A 13,044-nucleotide genomic window follows, 5' to 3' on the forward strand; every position below is an offset into this window, starting at 1 on the left:
CAGCAGGTAAGGATTTGTGAGTGTGTATTGGAAAATGGGTACCTCATCTTCTAAGACTGTATTGATAGAACAGTTAGTAGAATTGTTAAAGAGACAAGGTACCAGCATTGAGCAAGAGACAGTTAAATATTTTCTTTTAACTTTGGAAAAGACAAGTCCATGGTCTTTACACTTGAGAGGGCTTAATATCCCTGACTGGGAACAAGTTAAAAACGAGCTCCAAAAGGCTCTTCTGAAAGAGGGACCGGAAAGTTTTCTATTGCCGCCTTTCTCTTTTGGAGATTAGTGAAGGTTGCCCTATTGAGTGATAGTGCTAAGATAAAGGACAGATGGCTAACCTTGAAAAAGCATTTTAAAATGCCCAGGAGGAACAGTTAGTAAAGAACTTCACATGTTTAGCCTTAAATTGTACTCCTAGTGATTGGCTACCATTGTGCCGGGCCACATTGCAAGGAGTGGGTACGGCTGCAGCTCCTGAGTGCAGCTCAGAATTTCTCAAATGGAGAGATGATGAAGGGCACACAGGACTTTTTACCACTCAACCAGTTATTACCACTCAGCCAGTGCCTCAAGAAATTCTGTTACTAGTAAGTCGGGAGATTGGACAGGACTGGAACATTTTTAGCTGGGGCCATTGTGACTAACCCTGTACCCATATAGCCTATTTCAATCACATTGAAACCAAAGCAACCCATGTGGGTAGACCAATGGCCCCTATCTAAAATAAAATTGGAAGCTGCTCATCAGCTGGTGCAAGAGCAATTGGAGGATGGAGATATTGATCCTTCCACCTCCCCTTGGAATACACCTATTTTTCTTATAAAGAAAAAAATCAGGAAAATGGCACCTGTTGCAGGATTTGGGAGAGATCAACGAAAGTATGACAGTCATGGGTACTACACAATGAGGACTGCCCACTCCGGTAGGTTTTTTTTGGGCATTGATTAAAAACTGGTGTTAATCCTCAAAAAATTACTTTAAGACTAGATAAATCCTTTTTAGTCTTTTCCTCCAGCCATGCTCCCACTGGAGTCTTTTGGTAGACTGGACCATGTCATTGGGGACATGATCATTCCTCTCCTTCCAAGGCAGTTATACAACTTATTCATAGTGCATATAAGATAAGTTTGCAAATCTTTGACAAAGGTCCTGATGTTATTGTTACCCCTTACAACTCCTCTCAAATTGCCTAGCTACAACAGAATATTGACAATTGGAAATGGAAAGATGGTGAAGGCCATGAGGGCCTTTTTCAACCTTTTGTTTTAAGTCAAGGTATGGCTGGAGCTGTTCTGTCACAAGAGATTTCAATTAAGGAAGTTTTATTTCAACAAACTAATCATGACCTAGGGAAAAAGATGACAAAAAGATATGTGTATGCTCTGTGTGTATGTATCTGCCACACTGGTACATGTGAAATGTGATTGTAAATGTGTGAATGTTGACAAAAAGAACTGCTTAAATTGTCTTGGATATGATTAAAAGAATATTTAACTTGCTTTGGATATAGCCAAAAAGAGCATCCTGCCAGTCAATGTTGGTTGACGATTTGAGTCCTCAGAGCCTGTCAGTGGAAAAAATAACTGAAGCCTACAGCATGGCCTGAGAGACAAAGAAATTTGTATGGACGATTCTAGAGAGTTTACCAGAGGTGGACTTTTCCTAAATTTTTATGGTTGTAAAAAGAAATCTAGACAACAGATGGTGTTGGCATAACTGGGTACTGGTATGCAGAAGGCTGCAGATAGATCCATGTTTATCGCCTTGTACAAAACTTAAATCCAAATGGATCAGAGATCTCAACATAAATCCAGCCACACTGAAACTTTTAGAAGAGAAAGTAGGAGATACTCTTCAATGAGTTGGTACAGGAGACCACTTCCTGAAAATAACACCAGTGGCACAGACACTGAGATGGACAATTAACAAATGGGACCGCATGAAACTAAAAAGCTTCTGTAAGGCAAAGGACACAGTCAACAAGTCAAAAAGTCAGTCCACAGAATGGGAAAAGATATTCACTAACCCCACATCTGACAGAGGGCTAATCTCCAAAATATACAAAGAACTCAAGAAGCAAGTCTCCAAAACACCAAAGGATCCAATTAAAAGGTGGGGTACAGAACTAAACAGATAATTCTCAGTAGAGGAGGCTAAAATGGCCAAGAGATATTTAAGAAAGTGTTCAACATCCTTAGCCATCAGGGAAATGCAACTTTCAGATACCATCTTACTCCTGTCAGAATGGCTAAAATCAAAAACACTGAAGACAATTTATGCTGGAGAGGATGTGGCGAGAGGGGAACACTCCTCCACTGCTGGTGGGAGTGCCAACTCATACAGCCACTTTGGAAATCAGTATGGAGATGCCTCAGGAAAATGGGAATCAATCTACCACAAGACCCCAGAAATTCCACTCTTAGGCATAAATCCAAAAGAGTCAAATTCATACAACAAGAGCATGGGCTCCACTATGTTCATAGCAGCATTATTTGTAATAGCCAGAACCTGGAAGCAACCTAGATGCCCCTCAACTGAAGAGTGGATAAAGAAAATGTGGTACATTTACACAATGGAGTATTACTCAGCAGAAAAAAAATGGTATCTTGAAATTTGCAGGTAAATGGATAGCACTGGAAGAAACCATCCTGAGTGAGGTAACCCAGTCACAAAAAGACAAACATGGTATGTACTCACTCATATATGGATTTTAGACATGGATCAAGAGAGTGCCAGTCTGCACTTCCAATGACAGAGAGTCTGGGAAACCGGAAAGAACATAAAAGATATGCATGGTACCCAAGAGAAGAGAAATGAGGCAAGATCCTCTGAACAAATGGGGAACACAGCGAGGGGTGGGGGGAGGGGGATCTGGGCAATAGAGAGGGGGAGAAGAGGAAGAGAGAGTAGGTCACAGGGGAACAGGAAGGTTGGCTGGGGGGATAGGATGGGGGAAGAGGGAATCATGGGTTAGAAGACAGATCAGGCACCATTGTGACCTCTAGTGATCTAAAAGGATGACACCAATTGGCAAGCTAAGCAATAGTGGAGAGACCACCCTGAATGCCCATTCCTGATAATGAACTTGATGTCTATAACCATCCTGGAGCCTTCATCCAGTGACTGATGGAAGCAGAGCCAAACACCCACAGTTAAACACTGAACTGAACCCAAGGAACCCAGTGACAGAGAGAGAGGAGTGATGAGCAAATTGGCAAAGAATGGGCTGGCAAAAACTGCAGAGACAGCTGATCCGAACAGGGGATCTTGGACCCCAGACCGACAGCTGGGAGGCCAGCATGGGACTGATCCAGACCCCCTGAATGTGAGAGTCAGTGAGGAGGCCTGGGCAACCAAAGGGGTCCTAAGCAGTGGATCAATGTTTATCCCTGGAATACAAACAGCCATCGTGTGCCAATAGCACAAAGAGGGTTGCTCTCTCAGCCTGGACTCTTAGGGGAGTGCCTGGACCCTACCCTGAGTGAAATGACAGACTCTAGATATCCCCTATGCGGAAGGAATTGGCAATAGGGTGGGAGGATGGGGGGATGGCAGGGAGGGTGCAGGAGAAGGGGAGGGAGAGGGAACTGGGATTGACATGTAAAACAAGCTATTTAAAATTAAAATAAAAATAAAATTAAGAAATCTAGACAAAAAAGAAGAAGTTTTTGAGAAGAAGCCTCAGAAAAACTGCTTCCCTTTTAGAAGCCACCTACAGAGGAGTCACTGTAGATACAAATTAGACCATATCAGCTAAGATACAAATGATGCCTTGTCAGCTAGCAAGAGCTATGCAGATTGTATTAAAAAAGGAGTTCTCGCAAACTTCGAGTAATTTTCAAAAGTTATTCGGGATATATGTTATAACCTAAAAAATTTAAGCCTCAAAAATAAAAAAGTTTGCAATCTATGAGTGATTTTCAGAAGTTTTTGGGAAATATTCAATGGTTATGTCCTTTTTTAAGGGCATGTACTGGTGATTTAAAACCTCTAAATGAGATTCTAAAAGGAGATAGTAGTCCCAATTCCCCAAGACAGTTAATTAAGGAGGGTAGACAAGTTCTTCTACTGTTAGAGTGTAGTCCAGCATCAACAGATGTTACAAAACCATGAGAAGCTTATGCTGTCTCCCCAGCCAAAGTGTTAAATCCTTATTTTGAAGCAGTAGCATATAGAATACAAAAATGCCATATGGAATCTAGGAGATATTTTGGCAGAGAACCAAGTATGATACATGTTCCTTATACCAAGCAACAAGTTGATTGGTTGTTTCAGAACAGTGATTCATGGGAAAATGTTTTGCTCAATTTTTAGGGAGAATTGATAATCCATTTCCAGTTCATAGACTGTGGCAATTTACACTAACACACCCTTTTGTATTCCCCAAATCGTAAAGGGCAGTCCTGTAAAAAATGCTATGTTAGGTTTTACTTGATGGTTCTGCTAATGGAAGAGCAGCTTATGTTATAGATGAGAAAAAATACATGGGGCAAATAACTCCGGCCTCAGCTCAGATAGTTGAATTACAAGCTGTCACAATGGTTTTCCAACTTCTAGTAAGTGATTCATTTATTTTGTGTACGTTTTCAAAGGTCTTCAAGTAGTAGAGATGTTCAATGCATAGGAAGTGGGAATGATCTGGTTAGAATATTGTTTGAGCAAATTCAGAATACAATTCATCTAAGAAAATTACCATGTCTTCTGGGTGACACGAGGGCTCATTCAAAGCTTTCCCACCCACTGGATAAAGGGAACAAGTCAACAGACAGATTAACAAAATTTGTTACTTTATCTCAGGTAGAGAGTGCTTTGCAGTTTCCTAATTTTTATTATCAGAATAGCAGGAGTCTAAGACAGCAATTTGGTTTAACTAGAGAGACTGCTCATCAAAATTGTCAGACAATGAGTTGTACCCAAAATATATATCTGTAGCTAATTTAAAAATAATGACAAATGGTTGTTACTCATATTACAGAATTTGGCAAATTAAAATATGTACACATGGCAATCGATAGGTATTCAGGTTTCTTGATGGCCACTGCACAAACGGGAAAAGCCAATATACTTGTGTCAAAAGATTAAAAAAAGGGGGGAAGTAATGTCCCCAGTCTCCACACAGTGCATTTAATCATGCACTCATGTTAATTTTTTAAAATGTGGATGCCAGTGAACAATCTGCTGCAGACAGATTCTAGAATAAAGGAACTTGAGCGACTTTTGTTCAGGTCACATGGAGACAGTGGATAAGATCTGATTCTACCCTAATTTGGTGTCGAGGGAGTGTTTGTGTTTTCTTTCAGGAAAATAATAAAGCTCTTTGGCTGCCAGAACATTTGGTGAGATGCATAGAGCAGAGAAAAACCGGACCTGAGACCATGGGAGCCTGCCCAAGCCAGTTCAAGAGAGATGCCCTGAACACTGCCGTGTTCCTGACCCTAGATGTCATCGAATCTACAGCCAGAGAAAGAAAGGAAACAGTTGGTTTGAGATTCCCAGTTTCTCAATAGGCCTGCTGCATCAACTCCTGGACCTGTGAGTTTTCATCCCAGAGCCCACAAACAACTGGGTGACTAGCAGTTTGCCCTGGACACACCTTGAAACACAGAATTCCTTTTGCCAGTTTTTCCTTTTGGGGAAAAAAAGGACCCATTTCAAACAATTGGACGCTGGTATGGACCATGATGAGTGGCAAAAGTCCTTTTTCAGTATTCGAACAGGACACGGCCTCTTAAAAATCTGTTGGAATTGTGAAATATCAGCCTTTGTGGTTCATGTTCCTGGAATTGTGCTACGCCAGTGTATTTCTCTGGAGAAACGCAACTTGCCCTAGTAGAGCAAAAAGGAGACTTTGGCATCACTGCTGGGGTGATTGTTGCTTTGCTGTTGCTGCTACAGCAGCCATTGTACCTGGGACTGCCATCTCACAGTCTGTAACTACAGCCAGCACAGTGGATAAAACAACAGCGGAAGTAACAGGGGCTCTCAGCACTTAGAGCTCCTTAAATGAGTTTGTCCAGTTAGAAATTTTAAATGCATCCTTATTCTTGTTTGCCTACATTGGCACACATTTGTGCTATAATGCCCCTTTGAGGAAATATATATGAACAAAAAGCTAGAAGACAATATCCATGATGGTAGACATTATTCATACTTTTAGTAAAGCCAAATGTCACTAAGTAGAAAGAGCAGGGCCAGGGCCAAGGACAGGGACCTGGTGCGGGCTTTGTTCTCTTTTGAATGCAGTGTTTGTGGAGTACTTTGACCACCCTCCATCTCCAGTCGACCCTAATGCATTGCATTCTGAGTCTACAAGTTCTTTTCCATGAATGGGAACAGCCATGTACCTGCAGATTAGATTTCTGAGGATGTCACCTGAAATCCCATGACAAAGAGCGTATAATGTGATGTGTTCCTGAGTGTTTCTGTTCACACTGATGAAGTTTTAACATCTCTCAGAAAGGAAAGCATGTGATTATTGGGATCACAGAGAATCAGAGCAGGACGGAAGTGGGAGCTCTGTGACCATTCATGTCCTTCTAAGAGGCCAAGGGAATGGGAGGGAGAAACATATGTAGTTGAGCTCCACAAGACCACACAAAGGCCATCCCAGTGTTGCAATACAACCTTCTTTAGTTCTTCTAAGTGAAAGAATATAACACACATTTCTGTTCCTTTGACAGGAATTCTTTACCTCCCTCTGATGTAGAACCATGCACGGATTACTACTGTGAGAGCTTCAATTGTCATGAGGAATCTCACTTTCAGCCACACTGAACGTCTGTTCTCTCTCTGCATTCCATTTCTATTTTCTTCAGTTACTCTCTAAAATTAGTAGATTAAAACTGGGAAGTGCTTGTTAGAAGGCATTCCAATTTAGAAATTGTATCACTGTGAGACCTACCTGGCTGTTTTCATTTTCTTTGGGAGGTATTGAGTAAAGGCAAAGATTTCAACCAAGGACAAAGATACACTAATAAGAAGAGGTTTGAGCAGAGAGATATGTGTCAGGAACAGTCTCTGGATGCTATGTGGCCAGACCCAAAAATACTGTGATGTGCTCCTGATTTGGGTTTGTAGCATGGGTTCAATGAGAAGATAGCATGGAACACTGTCTTGAATTTCAAATGGTCAGTCATTTATAGAACCTCAATGATGGTAGATGTGGTGGTTCCAACCTTTTCTGAGGTCTTTGTACCGGGTAAAACACAGATAATCTCTACCTGTCCTAGATCTGTTGAAGATCAGCTAGCAGCTTGGAAGAGAATGGTGTGGTCCTGGACATCTGTGGTTATGATTGCCCTTGGTCATATGAAATGAGTGTGTGACTCCTATACCGTTGAATTTAAGGTTGGCCCAGGCTGCATGTTAGTTAGGGAGCTGCCAGGCTGCCACTGATGTTATTTTATGACTTTTATACTTATGTTACTCATAAGACTACTACCTCTTGAGTTAAAGGGGGTTCCACCTTCCTGGAGTTGTGTGCATGGCCTCTGTCACATTTGGGGTTCAGTTATGTCAATGATCTATGGCATTTCAAAAAATACCTAGGTACTCGGTATCCTGGGGTGTGTCCTACAATCTTGATTCCAATGTATGACCATATTATTTGATATTTAGTAGTGACCCAGTTATATGAAGGCTATTAAGTGGTGTTAACTCTCCCTATTTGGGAATATTGACCATATAGGATGAAAGGTGCATGTAGCCTCGAAATACTGAAGATAATGTGTTGGATTTATCAGCTCACCAGCCTTTGTTGGTACAGTGAGTCCATGTTTGTTGGAGGATTTGGTGTTGGCCAACTCATACTGGAGTTCAGCTTTCCTTGCATCCCTTGATGTGCAGACAGCACATGGTCAGACATGATGTAGGGGTGTGACCCACATATTCTTCAGGCCAAAGGCTTCCCAGATTGTGGGATTGTCATTTGTAGCCCAGAAACCATGAAGGTCATGGTTTGGTTCTGGCTGCTTTGAATTGATACTGTGGATGAATTGAGGGTGCAGTCCAAACATACTTGAAGTTTGACCCCAGCATCTTGGTGTTCACGAAGGCACCAGCTTACATAGGTGTTACTTGGCAGCCAGGTTATGAAGACTTGTGTATGACTGCATGGTTTATGTAGAACACAGACTAGCATGGGGAAAATAACCATTGAAGTCAAGATAAGTCCAGATAAAATTGAACAATCTTTTATTTTTAGGCTTGCCATTTTATTTGGTCATTAAAGAGAATGCTTGGGTCGTTAGGAACATGATGTGGATGGTGCTGTTTCCCTTGTAGGGAGGATTGTTATGGGGGTTATGAAAAGAGGCTGTGGGCCACAGATTTGTGAAGTTAATTTGGTGGTCCATACCAGTCATCCGAGAATGTTAGTAGAAGAACAAAGATCAGAAGCTCCAGGACATTCCTAAGCTACAAGAGGAATTTGAGGCCAACATGGGCATCATTAGACCTTGTCTCACAAAGTGAAAAAAAAGATTGAAGCAATGGTAACAAGAAAGAAACTCTCTTTACAACTCCACCCAGCAGCAGAGACTCTGGTCCTTTCTAGGAACCATGATCATCAATACTCCATGTGAATGCGGCATGACCATGATAGGAAAAATAAACTCTTCTGTGATTTGAATTTAGTTCTAACACACAGTAGGGGACTCATGCTGCTTCTGCAAACCTGGTTAAGAGCCCATGACTAAGGATGTCATAGGCTGTGATGATATAATATGGTAATGTCTGATTCCAGAGACTGGAACTTTTTTCTGGACATCACAGGCAGAGTTCATAACACACCCTGAAGTCACTAAAGTCATAAGGCTACAATCCTCCTCTGTACTCAAACTGATTGTTTAGCCTACTTTTAAGAGAGCAATGTAACAATCACCATTACTTTCCTTTGACTTCCTACATAGTCAGCCTTTTCAATTTAAATTAATACATAACAGTAATCTTAAATTATGTTCTCTTCTGTCTCCTGATCCAGAGCAACACTGGCTATCATTGGCAGAAAATAGCAGAGAGAGAGTTTGAATACACTCTCCTTAAATATATATCCACCCAAGCTGTTGCACACAGCAGCATTTCTGGGTAAATAACGATGTTTATGATACTGCTTGTTGTCTGGGTGAGTTGGTGTCAGTTGCAGTCACTGATTTAATTCCTTTTAAGACTCCTTGAATGATTTCTCTAAAGGATTCCACTCCATTCCTATGTGATTTTTTTCTGGGAACTTCAATAAAAGAGACAGCAACAACAGGGACAGACAAACATTCACACAAAAAGACAGATATAGGGACAAACACTGACTCAGACACAAAAACTGACACCAGACAGGTTCTTCAGAAATTCATGCAACAGAGGAGGGAAAACAGGAAGATGAAGTAGAAAATTCAAACCTGGAAATGACTCTAAGCAGAATGCTTTTAGTTCTTTTCTGAATGCAACACTGATAGGGCATTGGTGTCTCTGTGTTAGTCACTGATGTGTTGAATCCATACAATGGTCTCTCTACTGTTTCTTTGTTGAAAGTACATAGTACCAGGCCACCTTCTAAATATTCATGCTGACACCTGTACATTAGGTCACTATCCTCCATACTCAGGATGCTTCTTTATGCCCTGGGCTGTGGAGAATGCACACTCACACCTGGCTACAGATTGGAGGATGCATAACTGCTAAGTGGTCACACCTCAGCACGACATCTGAGTCACTCCCTCCAAGGCTCAGGGACTACATTGAAAGAGGGAGGCAGATGTTGTAGATGACTTCTGTGTAAAGGTGTCCAGGACACATGTTGATCATACACAGGGAGGGGCTCAAAGGGGCTCATAAGTCCCCAATCCTCTTTGAGGGACTTTTAAGAGTTAAGGTGTGCTGGGGGATGGGATGTCACAAAATTAAAGGAAAAGGAAATGCAGGTAAACAACCACACTTTAACTCTATGGATATAAAGGCAATATGTTCGAGCAATTTGAGTATGGAAACTTCAAAAGTCTGGTTTGTGGCTCTGAAAATTCCCTAAAGTTCACTGATGCCTGCTATATTTAAAGGAAACTCCAGTTCTCAAAACTCTAAGGGCAGGCCCAGATGTCCTGAAATGGGCTCAACCTGGAGGGTTTCTGGAGGGCAGATGAAAGGCAACATTGCTCAGAACCTTGTGGGCTTGTTCCAATCTTCCCAGAGTTGTCAATTCTCTCATCAGTGGCAGTATGAAAATGGCTTCTGTGGGGCACATCACCGTGATAACCTCCAGGATCCTCAGTATCACAGGTACCTCCTGCACATTTCAACCTCCATCCCCACCTCCCTACCCTAAACTCATTCTAGGTCACAGCATCCCTCCTGCAGCTTCTCTTTCTCTTTCTAAAGCCATCTCTCTGTCTCCTCCTCTCTCTCTTCCTCTGTCTCTTCCTCTGCCTCTCTGATCTGGTTCTGCTTCTTTCATAGCCACGTCCTGCTGGCTGACTTTGTTCAGGGAACATCTCCTTCTACTGCGGACATCCAAGATGACTCTATTCTACTGTGACAGCTATCCTAAATCCTTCCTCTTAAACATATCACTAAGAGGTCATGCTGTCAGTTTGTACAATAACAAGAAACAACTTAAAATAATTGCATAGCGCATTTTAATGGGAAAGCATTACAAACTTATATACAGAATTCAATATATACTGTGTCATCTTTTAGAGAAACATTTAACTTTAAAATTTGTATATAGAATAAAATCCTCTTGATGGTTTTGTCAGTTGAGGTAAGCAGGTCACGATAGGTCTTCTTTTAAAGAACTAATCATCTGCAACTAAAAAGAGAGGCAGGAGTCAGGAGTAGCATCATCAATAATATTACTGGTGACAGTGTCTGGATCAGCAATAGCAGTGGCACCATCAGTAGTTTCTGATGAAGCATCATCAATATCCTGTGTCTGAGAAGGTGTGAGAATGTACAGTCTGATTTTGTGTGTTTTATTCTGGGATGTTGCTGCTTTAGGAGTTTGTGTTTTCAAGATGATGCTATCCAAATGAGTCACAATATATGAACAGAGAAAAATAGAAGCTAATTTTTTAACAGTCGTATATTTCTGCTTAGCCATTCAGAAAACACAAGGTCTGCATTAGGAGTGAAATAATCCCCTCACCCAGAGTAGGACACAACCTGCCAACAATGTGGGCCTACCAACATTACTTTGTCAGTTTCCTTGGACTAAACTGACTTTGTTATTTTTATGTGGTGTGTTTCAATATAATTAAAAAATAAATCATTTTCTGGTTCTAACTAATGCCTAAATATTCACATATAAAGCATGAAGTTTATTAATCAAACATTTAGTGCCAAAATGAATTAGATTTCTAGTACAGATAACTTCATTTATTTTAAACCATTGCTATGGTGTAAATTACCTCGATCACCCTTTTGCTTCCTGGGAGCTCCTGGGTAATCTTCTTTTTCCAGCACTTGTTGAATTTGTTGTAGTATCCATGTCACCATTGAGATGATGAATTTCAGAAGCCACACCAAGGATGTTAGGAGGAGCAGTGGCATACCTGCTGATAGAAGAGGAAGAGATTCGGTGTGGGCGTTAATTGAAGAGTGGGTGTGGTCAGCCTGATTTGCATAATCACATACTATGTCATCATATTGAGTATGGTCCAGAGCATCACCTGGGACATGACCATGAGCAGATGCTTCTTCATCAGTAGTGAAACTAATACTTGTGCTCTGCTCTAAGGTAAGCTTTGAGAACTGGGTCAGCCTTTTGAAAAGGGTCCGTGGTGCTACTAGTGTGGTGACCAGGAGTGGATACAGGGTCAGCGTGTGGTTTCCCCCTTGCAAGCCCAGGATAAATACCTAAACGAAGCTTGAGATCATGAACTGCACCAAAGTCCTGTTTTTTAGGTGCCCCAATGGTTTCACCTCTATCACCGGTGCCTAAAGAAGATGTTGGACCAATGTGGGCAGTAGGCGGGGGTACAGCAATGCCGTGATCATCAGGTGTGTTAGGAAAAGGTTCTGTCTTCTTTTCTTCATCCTTTAAGGAAATTTTAAGATGTTAGTTTTCACTAAACATTACACACGTTTGATTCACTTTAGGACTCATCTGTTAATTGGGGTGTAAATGGAGTTCTTAATTGGTCTAGACAATAAAAACCCAGAGTCAGATTCAGGGGAAAATGGTGAGAGATCAGAGAGAAGAACAAGCCACCACCACACTATACCTCCTTCACATCTCAGCAGACAAGAGAACAAGTTCCCGTTTCTCCCTGCTTCTCTCCTGTTTCTGCCCTGCTTCCCTACTTCCTGTCTGTCTCGACCGACCTCTAGAACTGTATGGTTAGGTAGTCCTAAGCTCCATTGTCTTTCCTTCAGACAGGCTTTATTTGTACAATTAGATGTCACCCCATGGGTGTCCTGATTCATAGTCACCAAATGTTTGTTTGCTCAGTCTAATTTCAGCATTACTGCCACTGATATCCTGTAACAGCTGCTTCCTTTCTGAGTGAGCAAAATGCCCCGAGTGTTGAGAAATATTTTAAAGGGGACCTGCTCAGCTTTATGCTGCCATTCTCTCTATAATGGGAAGATGTAAAAAGAAAAGGACAAAATGTGTCCTCTCCTGTCTCTGTGATCAGGATTTTACTTTCCTCAAGCTTTAGAGAAAGTGACAGTGAGGGGTTTTGTGAATAAGAGGACTGTCTCTCTTTTGCACTGCACTAATATTTTCCCCATGGACTTTCACAATTGTCCATTAGGTGCCTGGGATAACAGAGCAGTGAGGGTGACCACTGAAATGCATGAATACAGTGTTCCACCACCCACAGCAGAGGGCAACAGTGGAGCTGAGCTAAGGATTCTGGGAGATGCCTTCCAAGTTCTGACACCTTAACCTTTACTATTGTTAAACATGGAGGATGAATGTAATGTTGGCTTCAATTCTGTATTTCAGTGCTTGGTATCTTGGTGGAAATATCTGGGGAGAGTTAGGAGGTTTGGTCTTTGGAAAAGCTGTGTCATTGGGGATAGGCCTTGAGGTTTCAGGGCCTGGTACCATTT

The 13,044-nt window shown here is 41.6% G+C and overlaps 1 protein-coding gene across 2 annotated transcripts in view; it reads right to left on the bottom strand.

Moving 5' to 3' along the window:
• Window positions 1–10,634: 10,634 nt before the first annotated feature.
• LOC101826146 (ankyrin repeat, SAM and basic leucine zipper domain-containing protein 1-like) overlaps window positions 10,635–13,044 on the bottom strand; it is a 34,372-nt gene continuing 31,962 nt past the window's right edge. The window contains exons 13-15 of one of the 2 annotated variants that reach the window (XM_040731573.1): window positions 11,842–12,022; window positions 11,394–11,537; window positions 10,635–10,795 (exon numbers count right to left, since the gene is read on the bottom strand). In XM_040731573.1, coding sequence (XP_040587507.1) covers window positions 10,782–10,795; window positions 11,394–11,537; window positions 11,842–12,022 — 339 coding nt within the window. In that variant the 3' untranslated portion in view covers window positions 10,635–10,781. Of the gene's footprint in view, window positions 10,796–11,393; window positions 11,541–11,841; window positions 12,023–13,044 lie in introns of both variants that reach the window. The other variant, XM_013124618.3, reaches the window with a different exon arrangement.

The sequence above is a fragment of the Mesocricetus auratus genome, unplaced genomic scaffold (genome assembly GCF_017639785.1).
Source record: "Mesocricetus auratus isolate SY011 unplaced genomic scaffold, BCM_Maur_2.0 Super-Scaffold_100025, whole genome shotgun sequence".
In the NCBI taxonomy this organism is placed as follows: domain Eukaryota; kingdom Metazoa; phylum Chordata; class Mammalia; order Rodentia; family Cricetidae; genus Mesocricetus; species Mesocricetus auratus.